This window comes from Ciconia boyciana, chromosome 18, assembly GCF_034638445.1.
Source record: "Ciconia boyciana chromosome 18, ASM3463844v1, whole genome shotgun sequence".
NCBI classification, from domain to species: domain Eukaryota; kingdom Metazoa; phylum Chordata; class Aves; order Ciconiiformes; family Ciconiidae; genus Ciconia; species Ciconia boyciana.
In genome coordinates this window covers 27,573-49,305 of record NC_132951.1, presented here as the reverse complement: position 1 = coordinate 49,305, position 21,733 = coordinate 27,573, and the positions used below count along the sequence as shown (strand labels likewise).

The window sequence follows — 21,733 nt, the reverse complement described above, 5'->3', positions numbered from 1 at the left end:
TGGCTAATGTTACTGCAGTACTTTACTTTTGTGTTGCTGCTACTATTTCTGGGATGCCTGACCATGGAATAAGTCGTGGTCCCACCTGGAGATGAATGCTTGGCTTTTATGGGTGTTAGTGTTAAGTTGGCATTATTTTTCCTATTCCTGTCAGGTTGGCTAGGAATGCATTTAAATCACAAGAAGAAGGGTTGTAGCTCTTAGGAGAATGCACTTTAGAATTCAGGAAAGAGTATTGCTTTTTCAAAAGGAATTACAAGGTCTTGGAGCCAGTGAGAATATACTCTTAGCCAGAAAAGGAGAAAAACTGTCTTTTGTAGTGTTAATTTAAAGGGTAAATTGGAGAGACCTGGAGCAGGTCTCTGTAAGTCTAAAAGATGCCTGGAAACACAAACCAATGCTGGATTATAGTTCTTGTCAAAGATGGGTAATGCTTAAGACACAAACACCAATGTCACGGGTATGATATAGCACTTAAATGACTGACATCTCTGAAACAATTTCTAGAGAACTCAAATGGAAACAGTAATCTAGAGCTGTCTGCAATAGTGTACTACCTCCTGTCTTTTTAATTTCTTGTCTGATGAACCAAATTTGGAAAAGCCATTAGTTCTGCATGTGTGAAAGAAAGAAGTGAGGTCAAATTTATGGTTTGTTTATTTATGAAGGAATAAATCATCTGTTACTCCTTCACAAAGGTGATAAATGGCACTTAAAACAGTTCCAGCTGTGATAGGACTGTTTCTATTTAGATGTCACATCTAAAACACAAACCATACACACTATCACATGACATTAAAAACAATGGTAATACATTGGCATTTAAGACAAGTGGTAGATAAAGAGTTTTTGATCACAAACTTAGCAACAGTCTTAACAATATGCTATTATTAAATTACAAAGCAGTCTGCTAACATTCAAAGACTTAGTTAAAACTGACATTCCAGGTTGATAACACTTTTTGCATAAACCTTTAGAGACATAACATTTTCCATTCAACCAGATAAATACCTAATAGAACTATAAATAAATATGCAGAAAATAATCTCTTAAATTTTCTCTTCAAATCATGTGCTAATAACATGATTTCCAATAGCAAACAGGAGTCAGTCAGTTGCAGGTCAGCAACAAAGTGAAGCAGCTAGGGAGTATACAGGCTGGTGAAGTTGCTGTGCTCAACTAGTAAGAGTAAAAATACTTTCTAACCTGCATGCAAGTAGAGATGTTTGCTGCCTACTGTCCTATGCGCTGTCCTGTATTGTTAAGAGTAGGTTCTCAGGGTATAATTTATTCCTCCACAAAATCAGACTAAATGTATCTGAGAAAAAACTGCTTTAACAGAATTAGTAAGCACTGTGCATATGAACCATGACATCAAATTGTTAATAATGACAATAGCATGGTAGTCATTTTCATACACAGAAGGCAACAAAAATGATTCTGAAATACCTTATCACTTGCAGATGGGATTCCCCCCCCCATAAGACCATATTACTTTAGATTCCTATATATGCTTAGGACTTTTAATCCCTTAAAACTTGTGGTAGAAATTACAAATATATACACATATATGTATATACATACATACATATGTATATATATTAATGTATTGCAAATGCAGACTAAGCCAACAGCTCTGGGAAAGCTGTTCCATCTGCAAGCAGTGGAAGTTACACATCCACACCTTTAGGAAAACACACATGAGCTTGAATCTGTGGGTCAAATACACGTAGAACAGCAAAAAGTGTCAGGAGCAGCAACCTTGACCATATGTAACGGTTATGTAATAGTGTTACGCTTCATGTGGGTGCTACCTGTCCCCTGCCCTATTAAGAACTGTTCAAATATTTATTCAGTTGACTGGCCTAGTACTAAAAAAAACCCCAAACCCATATATTTTAATTTTAATCTGCCAAGCAATTACAAATGCTTGCACGTGTATAGAAATAGTCACATGAAGGCAGATAGCAAACCTGCTATTCATTCTGGGTGCTACTTGCATGCTGTATGTTATGCATCGCAAAAACCAAGCAAACAACAAAAAATACCACCCCCAACCCCCAAGAAACCAAACCAAACCAAACCCACCACAGCCCCAAACCAGGAAAGAATTGTAATCAGAACAGGCCCTACTTGTTCCTTGCAAATCAGGAAACTGAAGGTATCCATACATATAGCACCTAGCCCTTTCAAATTGCATGTGGGCCTTTAGCTCTCCTTAGAAGGAAGCATTTTGTTTCTTTCATTTATAAAGTTTACAGGTACTGCATTGCCACTAGAAGAAAGAGCTGGACAAAAACGATCATCAGTTTGCAACAGTTCCTAAAGCCCAAACTGTACAGACCTTGGGAAGGGCTCATCAAAACCTCAGCCTTAAGAGCTGCACGTTATGTCTGTGTGTGTGACAGAATTAATTAACTTAGCTCATGTGTCTCGGGGCTCTTGAGTCCTAGTCACACTTCACAGCTGTGGTGATGGTTTATATGCATGCTGTAATGCAAATGCAGGACAAAGATGATGAGTAGGTCAAAATGCTGGACCTCATTTTGAATAGACTCAAAATGCAACAATGTGGCACTGAACAGCCTGACACTGATGCTGCTTTGAATGGAGGTGCATGGATGTGGGTACTGGACTAGATGATCTGCAGTGGTCCCTTCCAACCTCAACTATTCTGTGATTCCATGCGTCATTACCCATGCTGGTGAGGATGCACAAGTACATTCTAAATTAACTGTCTGTACAGTATAATGCTTGCACCAAAGTAAATGACAGTCCTATAATTCAGTCAGACTAAGGCACAGCGCTGAAGTGATGACAAAACCATTACCCAGAAGGGGTTAAGAGAGCCCTGCCTCCTCCAACAAATCCAGCATGTTGGGATAGAAAACATTTCTTGCAGAAACTTATCTGTTATGAATCCAGAATGGGCCTTCAGTTGAGCTTAGCTTGATAGCAAGTGTTCAACTTGGTAACAACTCTTCCTTCATGGAAAGAATTTCTTCCATCCCTCTGTAGCAAGTTTTTTCAGTATTCCTCTCTATTAGAACAACATCCATCTTACATAGCTGTAGATTCAAAGATTTATCTTTTCTCTCATCCATGGGATGGTTAGCCAACACCAAGAATGCAGGCTAAAGGCAGCTTTAACGTAAGATGTGAAAGCAGGAAGCCTTGTGCTTAGGGTGGACATGGCTACAATTTGCGCCCAAGACTACTTTCTAAGTTTTAATGAATAGATGCATGCAAATGCTGGAAAAGCAGAAGGGAAACAACATGGCTTTAAGGGTGGAGTGAATGACAATATAGCTGTCCATCCCAGCAGCCTTCCACCAAGGCTTGTCATCTGACACTGGTCTGAAGTAGGAGAGGTTGCACAGATATATAAAAACCTTGCCCTTTATAAATTATGCACAATAGCTTATATATCAATACCACCAGTTGGCTTTTGTTTTGATTTTAATTAGCAGTCTGAATGGTATGGATCTAAGACAATATTTTGAGAGAAACAATGGCTAGAAGCTAGTTCAAAGGATGCCAACTCATCACACTAAGAGGCATGTAACTCATGGCGGTCTGATAAGACTGTTAAGAGCCCACAGACACCACATCCTGGTACAGTGGATATTTGTCCAGTTGTGCCAGCAGTTTCACATTATTGTGTGATATTTTGTCTTTTGATACAATAAATGTGATAAAGACCTTCACAGAATTTGGTTCTTGTGGCTTGTGTCAAACAAAACTGCAAGATTATTACCATGTTCTCTGCCTTCTACCTATACTCTGGGCTGCTCTCGTACTTACTGTAGGTAGTAAACTACATATACATGACCCTAAAGCCTCAGCTACCATCTCGAGGTGTCATATAAACCAAACTAATGTTGCCTGATCCCTCCCAACTTCTTTTGCTAGGTCTAATATTATCCCTACAGCCCTGCAAGACACGCTGATTAATTACAGAAGCAAAAACTCAAGAAGTGGCAGCCTTGTTAAGGCACTTACTTGCACACATTAGGAATTAAGACAGGTAATTTTTTTCCAGGGTTCAGACCCTTCCTGTCCTATATGAGTAATAGTCTGTTAGGTCTGGTAGTTCCCATTGTGACCTGCATTAACAGCTTGCACCTAACCCGTAAAGTCAAGCTATAGCATAAAATTCAGGTGGGAGGTGGGGCGGAGGCAGTTGCTGGGCTTCCCTCTTCAAACTATACCAACATCCTGTTCCAGATAAGCACCATGAAACTAGTCTGATCTGGTTTTGTCTAGCTTAAGCAATCAAATTTAATTTGTACTCCTTACAGTCTTTTTGCTGTTTGTTAGTATTTGCTAAATGTCATCAATGCTGTGATTACAGGCAGACCTTCAAAGGTTCTCACGCACATTCTCTCTTACTTTATGGCAATACTTTATAGCCACTGCTGTGGCTCTGGTTAAAGAAAGTAACTCTTGCTTTATGGCCCCTCTTTCTGTAATCATGTCTTGGTTATGATACAAATGCCACATCTATATGCATCCTGACTACCATCATAGCCAGTGGTCAAGCTTTCTGTCAAGCTTTCCTCATTCTTCTTGATCTCCCCTAGTGCTCCATCGCTAAGGCTTGTCTTTCAGGATACCTAAATATGTGTTTGTTCAGGGTCTTCAAAACAAGTTTTAAAATCTTCATATATTGCTTCAACTGCTATCGATCTATGGTTTAGTCGTGTTAAATCATGCTAGAATAGCACAGGTGAACATCTGCAATATATTTAAAATCTGATATCCTAACGGTGCAAAGCAAAGTTAAAATAGTCTTTTAACTAAAGCCCCAGTTTTGCAACACACTGGTACAGTCTTCAAAACCACCCACATAACAGAAATGAAATAGTACATCAAGAAATCTGTTTATGGAAAAAGGTGGTGCTTTTGCTTTCTAAAAATACCTAAGTGCAAGCAGTGCTCCCTAAAATGGATTCAGTAAGTCCACAGAAGTGTTTACAACTTCCAGGACAATAATCACCACATGATACTTGCAGATTGATTTTTTTAAACCTTAGCTGCCCAGATAAATAGGACAGGGTAAACTAACACAATCTCTGGAAATAACATTCTCAAAAGGAATTACAAGCTCTTGCAAAGACTTTGAGCTGGCACTTCCTTTTAGATGCTTATTAAGGTTCACCCCACACATCTATAGGTGCAAAAATACTAAAATAATAGTAGCCACTGGTTAATACTGCTTCTGCTCCTAGAGTAATTACTGTTGAAAATATTGCTTCTTTCCGTGATTGGCCACTCCAGTTGAGAGTAAGAAATGATCCTTTCAGATAAGGCCTTGCATATTTTCTTAGGTGGAGCAATTAAGCCATTATATACGATAAACTGGGCAAAAAATACTTTGCAAAAACAGTTTTACATTCAGACAGACCGAAGCAAAAGGCACACATGTCCAGATGGTCATGCTTGGACAGAAAGTGAAATCATGACATGTGAATGGTATTACGAAATAAAATCAAGGATACAGAAGTATTTCTATATATAAAACAAGAAATACTTACTAATAAAGCTCAACTCTTAATATATAAAAGGCCTGGAAGCATCACGCTTTCATGGAAAAAAAACCCAACCCAACCCAAACCAAACCAGAAAACACCCCCAAAAACCAACACCCTTTCAAAATACTGTTTAAAGACGATTTTTGTCATAGGGGAAAGGGTTAAAAAATAATCAAGTTTAAACATGAAACCCTGTCCTTTAACATAACAGAAGATCTAAGATGACTATTTCATCATAGAAAACTAGCTTCTTAGCAGTGAAATTTCAGTCTGGATCCAGTTAGAAAAATATGATTATCTGGAATAATGACTTATACTGTTGGTGCAAGAGCAGACAACAGCTAATGCTGATGCCTGCATAGGAGTCTTTGTGTAGCCAGAAAGAAAATTGGGGGTTGGCTCTTCTGCCTGTAATGGGAAAGACTGTAGGTGCACTACAATAACAGTTTTCCAGTAGATGGAGAAATACTGTTGGTTTGGGGTTTTTTTGTTTGTTTGTTTGGTTGGTTTTTTTAACTTCAAATTCTTAAGGAATATTTTGAAAGTTTGTGTTTTCTATAAAAAGTCTCTCTGCTCAAGGATTCTTAATGCCAAAACAGTTTTCAAGTTTCTCTAAAAAATGTGCATGGACAGGCCAGAGCAAAGCAAGTGGCATCTTCATATCTTAATTGATCTTTATAGCACATCCTTGATTCTTCAGTGAGCATACCACAGCTGCATCATTTCAATGACAGACTGCACTGTTTGGAAAGACCTTGCCAAAAAAGGCTTGCAAGCCTTTTGTTGTTGTTGTTGTTTTGTTTGGTTTTTTTAAAGACTGAAAAACCAAAAGGAGCGATTTATGTTATAAAATTCTCTTCCCACATGGCATACGCTGTTGTAAAACAACTCCTGATAGGAATGACAGTGATTAACTTAGCTGAACGTCATTCAGGTACTTCAAATTATAAGAAGCTCAGAACAAGTAATACTTTTTATTTACTTCAGTTTCAGTCTGAGTCTCTCATTGATTACCTACTGTTATAGAATGCCACAAAAAGTAATGGTTCATTAACTGAGAAAAGAAAACATACCTATGTCAAAGATATAAGCGTCACCAAATCAGGCTGAGCTAGTCAGAACAACATGGGTTCTATAAAGATTAATCACCAATACTTCCAGCCACATTTTACCACTAGAAGCAGTGTTTGTGACATTCCCATAGAGCTCACAGATTTGTAAGAAAATGTGAAGTAAGGAAGAAAGGTTTTAAGACTGTCTTCACTTCAAGTCAATGATGTCTTCATCATATAAAGAAATCAGCTGAAATGGATAGCTAGATGGTGAGCTCTCCTCCCTGTTTGCTAAAGTATCGGGATCTGAACTAGTGGAAAGATGACGTCCTTCAGAATAGCTTTCAAAAGAGCTTGAGATTATCCTGCAAAGAGGAAGACAAAAGTTACTAAAGAAAATACACAGATCAGGGCAAGTAGGATCAATGGCTATTTCTAGATTCAATCAAGTTATCCTAAAGACAGAGACAGACCATTAAAACCGAGTTTCTCTCTGAAAATCAAAAGGCATGTTTTACTCTACTGAAAATCAAAAGGCATGTTAATGAAGCCCCCCGCCCAAATAATTTCCAAATAGTGAAATAAATCAAATATGGTTTTACATTGCAGCAGATTTTTTTGTTTGTTTTGTTAATGTTGGTCTACCCTATCTTGGCTGAATTCTGCCACTACTCTACACAAACGTAGGTTATGAAAACAGTGAAAACAAGAGAATGGCAGTGGGGTCAGGTAAGCAGAGCCGAACAGACAAATGCTATGGTGTTTCTTCACAAAATTTATTCTGGAAATAGCAACACAAGAGCATACGAAGAAAGCGGCAAGTGAGCCTGCACAGTGCAGATCTAGTAGTCCAAATCCTAATGACAGGCTCAACTGCAGCAGGTCCTCACAAAATCCCATGTAGTCTTGCTTTGCTCATTAACATGTCTTTAGCAAAAAGTATAATCGTTTCAGTACTTATAGTATTCAGATACTCTAACAAACACATTAGCATGAAATTCACATTGCTATACAAAGGTCTCAGTCAGTCCCTTGCCAACTGAGATAAGCATGAACAGGCTGAAAACCAATCCATTCTGAAAACATTTACAGTCTAACTTAGGTTCTTTTCTAAAGCCAGTATATTTACCTGTCACTACTAGTTGATCTTACTGCTCCCTGTTTGGGGTCTGACTGTCTTCGAGGAACCTTTTTTTGCTTCTGTGCACTGTCTGTCTTGGGTATAGGCTCATCCAAGAGGCCTCAATAAAGGAATAAAAGACTTAATACTCTCAACAGAAAATAAAGCATTCATAAAAATGTTAAGGTATCTGTCACTGGTCTCCATTATTATCTAAAAAGTTTCTACCTGGCTTAGAATATGGTCACGTTAAATGTGATCAGATGCTGGCTGGACTATTTGCAAACAATGTTTTCTCACAGTTTCATTTGTTTGTTTATACTACTTATTTATGAATACTGGTTGCATGTTACAAACCTGACCACAATGGTCCAAAGATTAGAAATCATGTACTTGGCAATTGATATGTACACTGAAGAATGAGGAGAGTTTACCCAGCAATTCTTTACGTGTTCTGCTTGCAATTTCTTTAATTTCCATACGAGATAAGGATAGTGAGTGAGTAACTGGAAGAGAGGCAATCCCACTGGATGTTGTAGTAGTGATGACCTTGGGAGCCAAAGGTGACTTCAGAGGTCGTTCAATGCTTCGCCCAACCAGATTACTGAGAGGAATTTTGTACAGGTTTTTGCATGGAACTTCACCTGAAACACAGAAGGAAAAAAGAATGTGACACTTTCACAATAGAATCAGTTCTTAATACTTCCAGATGAAAAGTTATACTGAAAATTTATACTCGTTGTGCTGGGTGCTTTTTAACCCAAATAACAAAGATCTTTCTTGCCCCACAGATCTTTCAATATAAACAGGCTAGGAGGAGGAAGAAATACAACCACATTGTGCAGACTTGCAATTTGACTTAGAGAGAAAAAGAAGATTGACTCTTGGCGATGTGATGAATCAGCAGTGGGACCAGGAAGTAAATTTACATGTCCTGAGGCTGGTATTCTGACTATTACACCATGACTGTACACTCTGTGCAATATTCCCCATGTATTTTATTATGTTGCAAGTATAGTGGAGCCTGGATCCCAAGTGGTTTAAATTATGGCTCCTCTTCTTAGGTGACATAAAATACCACGTTTTCCTAACTCCTAGGAGAAAAAAACAAAAACAAAAACAAACTTACCATCAAATAGCACTGCCTTTTAAAAACTGAAATTGTGATTCCTTTCTCCTTTTCCCTTCTGCCCACAGTGGAGCAGCAGATTTAAGTGAGGAAGATATACATACATCTTGCATTATCTAGTTGATGTTCCCTTGTTTCTCCATTATTGTTCCCCTATAGACTGATTGTTAACAGATCACATTACACTAAATTGACTGTGCAAACCCTTTCGAGGCTAGAACTTGTTCTTACTTCCACTTTGCAAAAGAGCTTTAACCATTCAGTGGTAGCTTAGCTTTTCTTAAATGAAAGGAACGGCGCACGTGAAATCTCAAGTTTTCCCATCATTTTATATCTCTTTTTGCATTATTAGTCTTGGCCATATTGCCCAAGAGTCATCAAGCTACTGAAGCTTAATTCCTCCTCTCCTAGAGAAATTATTTCTTCAAAACAGTGCTACCATGCATTCAGAAGAGCTACTATGGGGCAAAAGCTCAGCCAGTTGCTTCATATCTGTGGATAATTAGAAAATCTCTATCTTCCAGACTCTCAGCTAGGAACTCAAAATCTTCACCTGATCAATTTCATCTTACTAAAGATCCGCTGCACTGGGATGTGATAGCTGTTGGAATGATCAGAGATCGTTATTCAAGCTGCCTGGAAACCATGTTACCTTCTAGAGAAGAAAGAGGACATTCTGGCATTTCATAAGCTGTCGGTGTTTGAGGAGAACTCCTTGAACTCATTTCCTTAGAGCTGCTGTCAGATGATCCACTTACTGCAGCAGTAGCTTTAAAATAAATATCTGACTGAAATGACAAATAACTCATCATTAGTACAGTGAGACTTTCTTAACCATCTTCTGAATAAGAGCTCAAATGTTTGTCCACTATGTTCTATTACCACTATTGCTGTACAGCTGCTAGGGTTGGTCATGGAAAGGTTATCCCACTGTAAGTGGAGGGAACATTTGTGATGCTGAAGATAGCATTTGCCCCATAAACAGTCAAGTATCTCAGATCTGCATTACTGTGAGCAATAAAGGACAGTGAGATCAATTCTGATTCTCTTTGTACCTGATATAAACTAAAAGCACACAGGTGAACAGTTACCACAGATCAAGTAGCACATGTTTCAGTATTGGCTGGTTTGGTTTTTGGCTGCAGCAACTTTTTATGTCAATTAGATTCCAACATATCACAGACATAGTCAAACATGATTTTCCTGTGTCTTACCCTTGATGCTACAAGTTGAAGCTCAGGCACCACTGCTGTGTGAACTAAGTTCCCATTCACCACTAATCGGATCTCAATGGAATCAGTAGTGAAGGCAAGGATATAAGGGAAAGCACAGACTGCAATGAAACAAAAATTATTTGGCAAGGAAAAATGGTTAATGTAAATGTTTCTGGGATGCTCCATGAAAACTGTTCTTGAGTATCTGACCTCTTCTGGAATCTCCCTTTCCTATGAAAAGGCTTGGCTAACATACTGATGGACATTGAGCTACATCAAGCCTGAAGAAAACTTCACTCTCCATGCCTGGCAGAATGTAGACTGAATGGAAAATGAAAAACAGAAAAAAGAGAAAGGAAAAAAAGTTCAGCAAAGGAAGAACTTGGCACCAAGGCTCCAGTTTTTAAAATTATCATATGCAGAAACTTAGCTAAAGCGGCATCATGAATGTAACATGCTATTCCTACCACGTATACTGTAATTCCACTAACAGCCAAGTGCAAGTCTAAATGGTAATGAAAAAACAGCCATCTAGTAAAAAGAGATATTTTCTTACCAACAGCATAAGGAACTTGATTCCAGCTGAAGTGGAAGTCATAAGCTGATGGCTGGATCAGTGGAGAACCTCCATTGAAAGGATATACTTTTCTGTATTGGCAAACATCTGTAACAAAAAAAGAAAAAAGAAGCATCCATCACCTTACACTGCAAGTGACAAATACCAACTTTATAGGCAGATTTTGCAGAAGTGTGGGCATTATATAAATAATCAAACAGTTATGCAGAAGTCTCTCCATATCTAAACAGACAAGGGAGGTGTACTTCTTCCGTGAACCCAGCATGTGAAAGATCAAAACAAAAGACCTACATTTTAATAAGTTGTCATATTTCACAAAGTAAGTATTACTCTGTTTCAACAGTTACCATTTCCTTACCTTGTCTGTGGATAGAGGAACAGGCAAGAAAAATTCAGAAAGCAGTGTCAGCAGAACTGTATCTCTCTGCCCTTCAAGCAGCCATACGCTAGCACAGTTTACCTTCTTTGAAGACTGTTATTATACACATAGGATATTACAGACACCAAAGTTTCATCAATCATATGACTTGTGAACCTACTTCTTAGCTGCTGTAAGTCCACTGATTCTGAAATTAAGTCTTTCTACAAGTCAGACATGAATGCTGGCTTATACAGCTTCTTACTGGCAATGCAATTCTGAATTTTTAATTTGATAGATCGAGATAATGGGGAACTTAAACTTCCATACCAACAGATTTTTCTTTAAACACATGCACTAGTGCTGATCAAACATCTATTAAAGTTCAGGACTTGAGAAGTCATATCAGCAAACAATAAGAAAGCTTAAAAACAAGATGCAATTGCAATCATCTTTTTTTCTTGACAAGCTCATATGAGTGTACTGAGGCCTGCAGGTAAACATCTGTGACCCTCTCAAATACGTGCTGCTTCCAGCTCTTTTCTGTTTTTTCAGCAAAATTCTATTTTTTTCCTGTAATGGATGTCCTTAGACTGAATCAAAGCTTATATCCAGAAATGTATTAGAGGTCTTTTTCTAAATACAAACTTAAGACACTGCCAAATCCTGTGTTTTCATATTTGTTCTATGATGATACTTTCAGAATTATAAAACTCTCTACAGAACAAATGTAGGTTTCCCTGTGACACTGTCCTAGAAATAGGAATTCAAGTTGCTGCAAGCCTGCACAGCACCCTTATTGTAACTTCAAGATCAGCTAAGTTTGTTAGCTTTGGCTAAGCGATGGATCGACTAGAGGGGAACTGATTCTGTGGAGAAATATAGGTGGGAATTCACTATGCTCTGTCAGATAGCTTTTTAGTTCTGAAGCAGTGCTAAGTGAACCAGAACCAGGTAGGATCCGGCAAGCTACCAGAACCAATAAGGCCTCACAAAGCATAGAAAGATATAGTTTAGAGACACTTAAAACTTGCTCCATGGTACCAATCTGATAGCCAGTGCTGGAACGTAGGTGTATCTATCCTGTCTCCACCAATGTTCCCTTTGGAGATGCAAATAGGACACGCCTTCTGCAACACAGAAAGCCATGCCTTGTCCTTCAGCGTTGCCTCATAAAGGCTGCTTCATGCTAAGAGCTTCTATTTTCATGAGGATCAGAAGAAAAAGTACCTGTGTACTGCAGAGAAGAGGATATGCATGTTATATCCAAGGCCGTTTTATAAAAGGAGATTGAGAGAATTACAATGAAATAATGCAACTGTGCCAAGAAGTAGGCGGGGAAAAAAAGCACAAAGACAGAATGGGGCAGCACAAGAGGAAAAAGGGGTGGAATGCTAAATTGTACATGTCTTGAAAACACCTAGTAAGCATGTAACTACCTAAAGAATGAGCTAGATCTGAAGAAATAGGACTTTTGTAAGGTGGTAACATCTATAAATATATAGATACACATCTATATGGCTGAAATGAAAACCTAACAGCTAGTATGTCCAAATTCAACACACCCTGCAATAAAATCATACTTCAATTTCTAGTCTCTCTAATATGCATTTAAATTCAAAAGAACCTATATTGAAAAACTTTCCATGAAACACTGAAATTTATTTTAAAATACAGATCTAGACTCCAATGAAAAAATAATTACATATGCAGATTGAATATTACCATTTTCAGTCTTCCCTAAATACTTACAGTTATAACACAACAGTAGACCAGCTTCACCATCTTCATATACATCAATAGCTGCCACAAAATTAACCTGCAATGATAAGGGTAATGAACAAGCAGAGGATACTGAGGTATTACAGCCAGGTTTTGACTAACAAGCAATACAATCAGTTGGGAGAGTGCACAACTACAGATAAAAGAAAAAAAAGGAAAAAAAAGTCATTTTTGAAATGCAGCCTCTTTTGTGATTAATTTTCAGGATGCTCTCAGGATAGAAATCAATTTCTTTTGTATTAATTTCTGTACAGTACCGAACATTCAACACCACACCCACAGTATAAAGCAATAAAAACTTACTAATATAACTTATTTGGCAATACAAATTTTGGGAAATGGGGTGATTTCAGGACAGCTGTGAATCAACATGATATGCTAAAAATAACAATTCTTTTCAAAAAGTGAAATCCAAAAAGCTCCATTACACCTCATGACTAGCAGAAAGATCAGACACACCAATTACTGGTTCAAAACCACTAATACTTACAGAGGTCGATAGGGATGTACTTAAGGATTACTGAATAGGCTGAATTTAGACACTGAGAACCAATGCTGGATAAACCACAGTATTTTTTACACAGCTGTGCTGGTTTTGGCTGGGATGGAGTTAATTTTCTTTATAGTAGCTAGTATGGGGCTATGTTTTGGATTTGTGCTGAAAACAGTGTTTATAACACACTGATGTTTTAGTTGTTGCTGCACTAGTCAAGGACTTCTCAGCTTCCCATGCTCTGCCAGGTGCACAAGAAGTTGGGAGGGGGCACAGCCAGGACAGTTGATCCAAACTGGCCAAAGGGCTATTCCATACCATATGATGTCATGCTCAGTATATAAAGATGGGGAAGAAGAAGGAAGGGGGGGACGTTTGGAGTGATGGTGTTTGTCTTCCCAAGTAACCGTTACGTGTGATGGAGCCCTGCTTTCCTGGAGATCTCAACCCACGAGTTTTCTCACTTTTACTCTTCTGATTCTCTCCCTCATCCGACCGGGGGGAGTGAGTCAGCGGCTGGGTGATGCTCAGTTGCTGGCTGGGGTTAAACCACGACAATAGCATAGGCTACATAATTCTCATATTTTGACTCTTTATTTGCCTTTTACAGTTAGATTAAAAAACCCAAAACAGCCATAAAAAAGTAGGGTATCTGTTCAAGAAATTAGACCTTATTAGTGAAATACATAAGATAACATTAGACAAATGCTTCCCAGACCACAACATTTACTACAGGGCAGGGAGAGGGGTTGGAGACCAATTCCATGAACAGCAGTTCTTTGACTTCCCTTTGTACAGTAAGCTAGATGTTCACCTCTGGATTTAAGATTACTATATAGGTCAAGAACTGTTAAAGAGACCTGGAAGTTTATCTATCTATACCAAACTCATTTTGACCCATCCTTTGTAGTGACTGAAAGCCATTTCTGCTCTGTTACCCGTGGACGTAATTTGGTGTTCCATTTCAACATCACAAAAATCACTGGCTCAGCTCGTATTAATTGTCTGCTTTGCTTGTGTTCTCAAAGGAAATAAGGATTCCTGGGGAGAAGAGGAACGGGGGGGGAGGAGGGTGGTGGTGGTGGTAGTGTACTTCTCCATCCCCATTCTTTACTTGTAGTTCCTCCTTGTCCAGATTAAGACAGATTTCCAGTGCTGTGGAGAAGCTTAGACTGTATCGCCCATGCTACGAGTACCAAACCTCTTCATCATCAGATCTGAATAAAAATACAGATGATTTAAAAACAAAATAACCTATCAACAAGAACCATCAAATGAAAAGAGTGGTCCCTTATCTCATTATGAGGAAAAGAGTCAGTTAAAAACAGCAAAAAAAGATTAACTGTGCAAAATCTTCCTTTTTTTTGGTCTAAAGCTATACATCCACATCCATATTTGGAAACAATTAAAGTTATCTGATTATCAGAGATGCTGAAGATCATTATCTTCCCCAGCAGCAGGAAATACCGGAGCTCTTTTCTGAAAATCAGGACATTTGCTTAAATCCCAACCCTATGTCCTAGTTATAAAGATTCAGTTAATTTACTAGTTGACTGGGCAGCAGTTTCTTTATTAGAACTAAAAGCTACGTGTAAAAATTTTAGCCTTAGCACACGCAAATAGGCAAATATGAATGAGATACTGGTGGCCAACAACTGAAGTTATTTTGCTGCAATTTCTTAAACAATAAAACACTGAGACCACAAAGAAAAAGCAAAAAGCAAACTATTAACTAACAATGGAGAAAAATGAATTCATGCTGACAGTGATATTCCAGAGCCTGAAACACAGGCTCTTTCCTAACATGTCATACCTTATAACTACCCTCTTGGGAGTGATTATTATCACGTATCCCAAAAGGAACAAGTATCTGAGAGTGCCCTAAAGCAGAGGCTACAGAATTGAAAAGTAAGAGACATGAGGTTCTCCAAAAGTTATGCTCTCAGGAGGTCAGCAAAGGATGCACTGAGTCTGCAAGAAATTATGTTCAGTGTGGTTCTGCAGGAAAATAGTTTCAATGATGAAAACTTACTTTGTTTGTTTCGACATGATGCAATCTATAGGACTCCCCAGTACTCTCATTAACTAAATCAAACTGATGCCGATACGCTACACAGATCATATTGTCGCTGTCTCCAGTAGGTCCATCCACCAGCGTCATAACCACTGGAGGGTCAGAAAGGCATATTTCCTATAATGCAAATAATATAATTATTCTCTTTTTCAAGCTCCTACTGTGGGTGCTACAGGTACTCCATGAATTTAAAGGGATGTGCTCTAAGCACAGAAACATGATAAAGAACAAGCAGAAACTTAATTAAAAAAATCTGAAAGATTTCTTTGGCATATATATGATGGAACTCCATCATATGGCTTCTCACTTTTATTTGAAGGTTCAGGAAGATAAAAATGCATGCTCTTTGTCTTCCCCCCCCACTAGCTGTGTGCTGCCCAGTCTGTTAAGGTAATGAGTGATGAGACTACACATACCCGGATGTACTGGAACTCCTCTACTGGAGATTCAGATGACGATAGCAGAGAGCTGCTGGTTAAACTGTTGCGTGGATTATATTTCTTTGTGACGAGAAGTAGTTTGTTCCGAATAGCCACAACAATCCTCAGTTCACTGCCATGGTGAGTATTAATGGCATACAAGTGGCAGCCTGAGGAAATAATGCTCTAGATTGTAAGTGTTTGGGGTAGGGTCTGCTTTTTTGGTTCTGTATTTGTATGATGATTAGTACAATGGGGCTCTGATGCATGACTTAGCAACACAGAATTATAAACCTCCCAATAGGATAACATTAACTTCTAGAAAAAGACAAAAGGCTATGATGCTTTTAAAATCTGTTTTTCCCCTTACTCCTTTTGGAAGTAAAGACTAAATACATGGATTTTCACTATTCTGCAGGTTCCAGCTTTCCAAAGCAGCTAGCTTCTGAAGACCAGAAAACGTTCATGTCTACTAAAATAATCGGCAACACGCAAACTAATCTAAGCACTACCATTTAACGGAGATTTCTCAGTGTTCCTCTACCTTAAAATGCCCTTTATTTCAGTCTCACATTCCTGCATAATTCTTTTCATACCACTTAATCTTGAAAGCAACGTATCTATTTTTCTCTAGAGCTTTTAATCAGCAGTGATTGCCAAATAACACTGTATTTTTACAAAGTTCTAAAATGTCATGCTGGACTATACCAGACTTATTTTCGCATATAAGCTTAACAAAGTTTGAATTGACTGTCCAGAGAAACAACTAAAGGGGAACACCTACAACTGCCTCAAGGGAGCTAATAAGCTCCTAGCAACTACAGGCATCCTACCACAGTGGATGTTTTTAATACAGGATAATAAAATCACCTTTTGTTCTCTCCAGTTTATTTTCTCTGCAGTCGTACTTGCTTCTTATCATTTGCTTTGTTTCTATATCTTTTTGGACTGCACTGAGTCTGAAGACAAGGAGACGAGAGTCTTTCCCTGAAGGATGAAGAGAGCCGGGAAACAAGAAGTTAAAAAAAGATGGTGGTAGTTTGAAATTAATACTTCCAAAGAGAAGCAGCACCTAACAAACAGAGCAAAGACAAACAAAGCATAGTGCTTTGGGGATGAGCCGCAACATCATACAAGACTGCTGATGAGCTCTCTAGGCTTTACAGTTCTAGCAACCAACCCCTTCAGTTCAGTAGCTGAGTTTTGCATCAGGTGGTGCTGCAGCAAATAATTATATAAGAGCTTCAAAACAGTGAAACGTATGCTATTTCGCAAATATACAAAATTTTGCAAGATAGCGAAAATAATACATATGAACTACAGGGCAAGAGTAAAAGGGTTAACTTTAAAAGTTGGAACCATCCAGCTGAGCAGCTGACAACTGGATCCTTAACAGAGTTTGAAACTCTTCAGGATGCAGACTGGTTTTGCTTATCAGTTCTTCAAAGGTAGGCAAGTTAGGTTCAAGGCATATTCCAACTGCAAAAATAATACAGTATCTACTTCCATGGCTAAATCTGCTTCCCACGAAGATAGATATGAGTGAAATCTACAACCCCTAAATTTAAAACAAATAAATAAATGATGCACTACTACTTGCAATTGGGAAATAAGCAACTTAAGAGCAGCTTCTTATCTAAGAAACTAAGTTTCTTAAAATGCAAGCAAGGCAAGATTTTCTGGCAAAAGTGGACTCTTTTACTAGACTAGCTGGTATGGCTGGAAAAATTAAGCATGCTTTCTTAAAATATAGTTGGTGTGGATCCCACCGTAAAGGCAAAAGCAAAATCATGGGTGCTGCCTTAAATTCTGAGAGAACAGCAACATGAATCAGGACATCTGGCCCCTGCATGACCTTCTTTTCCCACAGCAAGTGTAAGAGAAGAGAAGATGCAACGCTTCCTTAAGTCTGCCACAACTTGAAACATTGAGTAATCCGACTCAGAGAGCAAATTCTTACCGTCAACACTGACAAAAGGAAAATAAAATATATGCAATCCCTCTCTTTTCACGAAGGTCTGCACACAAGAATCTGTGCTTCCATGAACTCCTTCATGGAAGAAGAATGGCAAGCAACATTGTGCTGGTTTTGGCTGGGATACAGTTAATTTTCTTCGTAGAAGCTAGTATGAGGCTATGTTTTGGATTTGTCCTGAAACCAGTGTTGATAACACAGGGATGTTTTCGTTCCTGCTGAGCAGTGCTTACACAGCAACAAGGCCTTTTCTGCTCCTCACCCCATCCCACCAGCACGTAGGCGGGGGATGCACAAGGGGTTGGGGCAGAATCACAGAATCGTATAGGTTGGAAAAGACCTTTAAGATCATCGAGTCCAACCGTAAACCTAACACTACCAAGACCACCGCTATACCATGTCCCTACGCACCTCATCCAAACGTCCTTTAAATACTTCCAGGGATGGCGACTCAACCCCTTCCCTGGGCAGCCTGTTCCAAAGCTTGATAACCCTTTCAGTGAAGTCAAATTTCCTAATATCCAGTCTAAACCTCCCCTGGCGCAACTTGAGGCCATTTCCTCTCGTCCTATCACTTGTGACCTGGGAGAAGAGACCGACCCCCACCTCTCTACAACCTCCTTTCAGGCAGTTGTAGAGAGCGATAAGGTCTCCCCTCAGCCTCCTTTTCTCCAGGCTGAACAACCCCAGTTCCCTCAGCCGCTCCTCATCAGCCTTGTGCTCCAGACCCTTCCCCAGCTTCGTTGCCCTTCTCTGGACACGCTCCAGCCCCTCCATGTCTCTCGGAGTGAGGAGCCCAACACTGAACACAGCATTCGAGGTGCGGCCTCACCAGTGCCGAGTACAGGGGCACGATCACTGTCCCAGTCCTGCTGGCCACACTGTTCCTGATACAAGCCAGGATGCCATTGGCTTTCTTGGCCACCTGGGCACACTGCTGGCTCATATGCAGCCGGCTGTCAAGCAACACTGCCAGGTCCTTTTCTGCTGGGCAGCTTTCCAGCCACTCTTCCCCAAGCCTGTAGCGTTTCATGGGGTTGCTGTGGCCCAAGTGCAGGACCCAGCACTGAGCCTTGTTGAACCCCATACAATTGGCCCCGGCCCATCGATCCAGCCTGTCCAGGTCCCTCTGCAGAGCTTTCCTACCCTCAAGCAGATCAACACTCCCACACAACCTGGTGTCATCTGCAAACTTACCGAGGGTGCACTCGTTCCCTTCGTCCAGATCATTGATAAAGATATTAAACAGAACTGGCCCCAACACAGAGCCCTGGGGAACACCGCTTGTGACCGGACGGGACACAGCTGGGACAGCTGACCCCAACTGACCAAACGGCTATTCCACACCATATGGCGTCATGCTCAACATATAAAGCCGGGAGAAGAAGAAGGAAGGGGGGGATGTTTGGAGTGATGGCATTTATCTTCCCAAGTCACTGTTATGCTTGATGAAGCCCTGCTTTCCTGGAGATGGCTGAACACCTGCCTGCCCATGGGGAGTAGTGAATGAATTCCTTGGTTTGCTTTGCTTGCATGTGTGGCTTTTATTTCCCTATTAAACTGTCTTTATCTCGGCCCACGAGTTTTCTCACTTTTACTCTTCTGATTCTGTCCCCCATCCCACCGGGGGGAGTGAGCGAGCGGCTGGGTGGGGCTTAGTTGCCGGCTGGGGTTAAACCATGACAAACATTCACACCCTTTTGGAGGGAAGGCCAAAAAACATGAGCTAAGTCAAATGTTCAAGGACAGTGTTACTGCTCTCATCAATTCAGTCTCTCTTTGGACTTACTCCTGCCTTTGGTGTTCAGTCAGTTATTCCAAACACAACAACCTGAAGAATCCGGCATCAGAATCCAGTGAATTCCTCAAACAAGCAAAGATCGTAAATATAGTTTTCTGTGGTGCGGATAAATCTTATTAGTGAGATAAACATCAAGGCATAGAAAACACACATCTTATGTTTGTAATGTCAAACAAGTTGCCAAAAGATAAACTACACTGTAGATCTACAGCGAGTTAACTGGTCCATGCTTTAAGTCCTGATAATACCAGGCTGCTCTTTTCTAAAGCCTTTCTCCTTTTGATGAGTAAGGCTGCCTATAAGGTGTTTCCCACTCTATCTGAGAATCTCCTTGACTTCTCTGAAACCACCCTTGCCCATGGCACTTGACCAGCCAACATCTTCCATGCTAGATGCAATAATTTTGGACCTCGCTAGTGATGATCATCTGATAGTGACATGGCAAAAATCTGAGCTAGATAACTGCAGAGGCAACTGAGTGGGCCTCTGTAGCAACTTGTAATCCAAAATTTTCTCAGTAAACAAGAGTGACTTTTGATAGCATCACACAGGACTAGGGAAATCAACACAAAAACATATAGGAGGCTCTGATTTCACTTCAGAAAAGGCATAAGGCAGAGTCAGTATTAGAAATACGATATTCGGTGAACATTGCATCATGAGAGTTTTCTGTTAACTGAGTACTAGCCCTGTCATCAACCTTTGCAATAACTGCTTATGATTATGCGGTATCTGCTCAGAAAGTCTCACAGCTTGTTGCAAACTCTTGGAAAGTGCAAATTATAATCCCACGCCCAAAACTGGATGGCTGTAGTTGCTGCTTAGCAACTAATGGATCGATTTTGTCAATCTAAAGTCCCTAACAAGTTTGTGGCATCTTTATTCAGGAAAGGAATCAAGAGTGGCTCTCAAATTCATGGAACATTTTAATGCTATGAAATGAGAAATGTAATCAAGGACTTGCACGTTAACCCACTGTTTTACAACTACTGCACAATTCTTGGCACTGCATCTGAGTGTTTTCAAACACCATCACATATGTAAAAACCTACACATGACCAAACACCTTAAAATGCTCTTCCATTTCTACCAACTTTGATTTTAAGCTAAAGCAGCTATTGACACAACCTGAAGGAAGGCCATCTTTCCTGATCTAGAATCAGCTGTAATTCTTATGACTACATCACCTGCACTGAGATCGGAGATGGTTTTGAGTGCAGCCATTAAAGACTGAAAAAAGTTTATTTTAAACGTATTACCATTTTCTCCTAGATTCTGCCTCTGATTAAGTAGTTCCTCCTCCAGTGATAACTGTAGTGTTCAGTCTTCGTACCTGAGTTATTTCAGCTAGATATTTTACAAACATTCTTGGTGATGCAGACAATTCCGAAACGCTACAACTGTGTACCCACAGCAAAACTCAAGAACTTTTTCTGGCCAATATGAATGTCTGCATTCTTCAAATCAATAAATGGTTGCAAACAGGCAGACATAGGGGAGAGCAAGTATTACCACCTAAATTAAGCACTGTTATTTTTGGAGGTTATGCCAAACTTCAGAAGACCTTTTACGCTTCCATCAAACATGCCATATTTACCTCTGTGAAGATCCTATGTGTGTGCAGCAAAGAATAACACATATGGTAACTTCTTTCCCAGGCAGGCATTTCACTATAAAGGCAGAACAATGACCACTGCCTTCACTGACATTGGTTTGATATGCTTTTAAAAAGGAATTGGGGTTTAAATCCCCATAGGCCCTGAGATGTGCACCCCACAGGTTGACAGTAAGCCTGCCTTTCAGCAGACATAAATCTTCCCCTTTCCCTGTTGTTTAAAATAGCTCTGGCTCTTTGACTGGTGTGTCCTCTAGGATGCATCACTCCTCTTTCACAATACTAGTTCTTTTGCAGATGTTCCAAACAACCCCACTGTAGTGTTAGATTTATCTGTGGCTGCCTATAAAAGTGACTATCATCCAAGCTTTTTTAGTTTTTCTTCACCTCCTACGGACTTGATTCTTCCAAGCGAAGCAGCTCTTCCTCATCCCCCCTCACCCTCGTGTCTAGGCATTTCACAAAATGACGCTGGAACAAAAAAATAAGTGTTTGGAGGACAAAACAGATCCATTTCTGTGCTCTGCCTCTCATTACTAGGACAAATATAACCAGCAGATGTCCCGAACAACCCCACTGTAGTGTTAGAT

At 39.7% G+C, this 21,733-nt stretch overlaps 1 protein-coding gene across 1 annotated transcript in view; it reads right to left on the bottom strand.

Annotated features, from left to right (window-relative positions):
- Positions 1-639: 639 nt before the first annotated feature.
- The window catches only part of GARNL3 (GTPase activating Rap/RanGAP domain like 3), a 47,513-nt gene continuing 26,419 nt past the window's right edge, over positions 640-21,733 (bottom strand). The window contains exons 19-28 of the mRNA XM_072883464.1: positions 16,623-16,739; positions 15,750-15,922; positions 15,292-15,450; positions 12,737-12,803; positions 10,606-10,713; positions 10,050-10,168; positions 9,488-9,623; positions 8,141-8,350; positions 7,716-7,827; positions 640-6,951 (exon numbers count right to left, since the gene is read on the bottom strand). Coding sequence (XP_072739565.1) covers positions 6,795-6,951; positions 7,716-7,827; positions 8,141-8,350; positions 9,488-9,623; positions 10,050-10,168; positions 10,606-10,713; positions 12,737-12,803; positions 15,292-15,450; positions 15,750-15,922; positions 16,623-16,739 — 1,358 coding nt within the window. The 3' untranslated portion in view covers positions 640-6,794. The remainder of the gene's footprint in view (positions 6,952-7,715; positions 7,828-8,140; positions 8,351-9,487; positions 9,624-10,049; positions 10,169-10,605; positions 10,714-12,736; positions 12,804-15,291; positions 15,451-15,749; positions 15,923-16,622; positions 16,740-21,733) is intronic.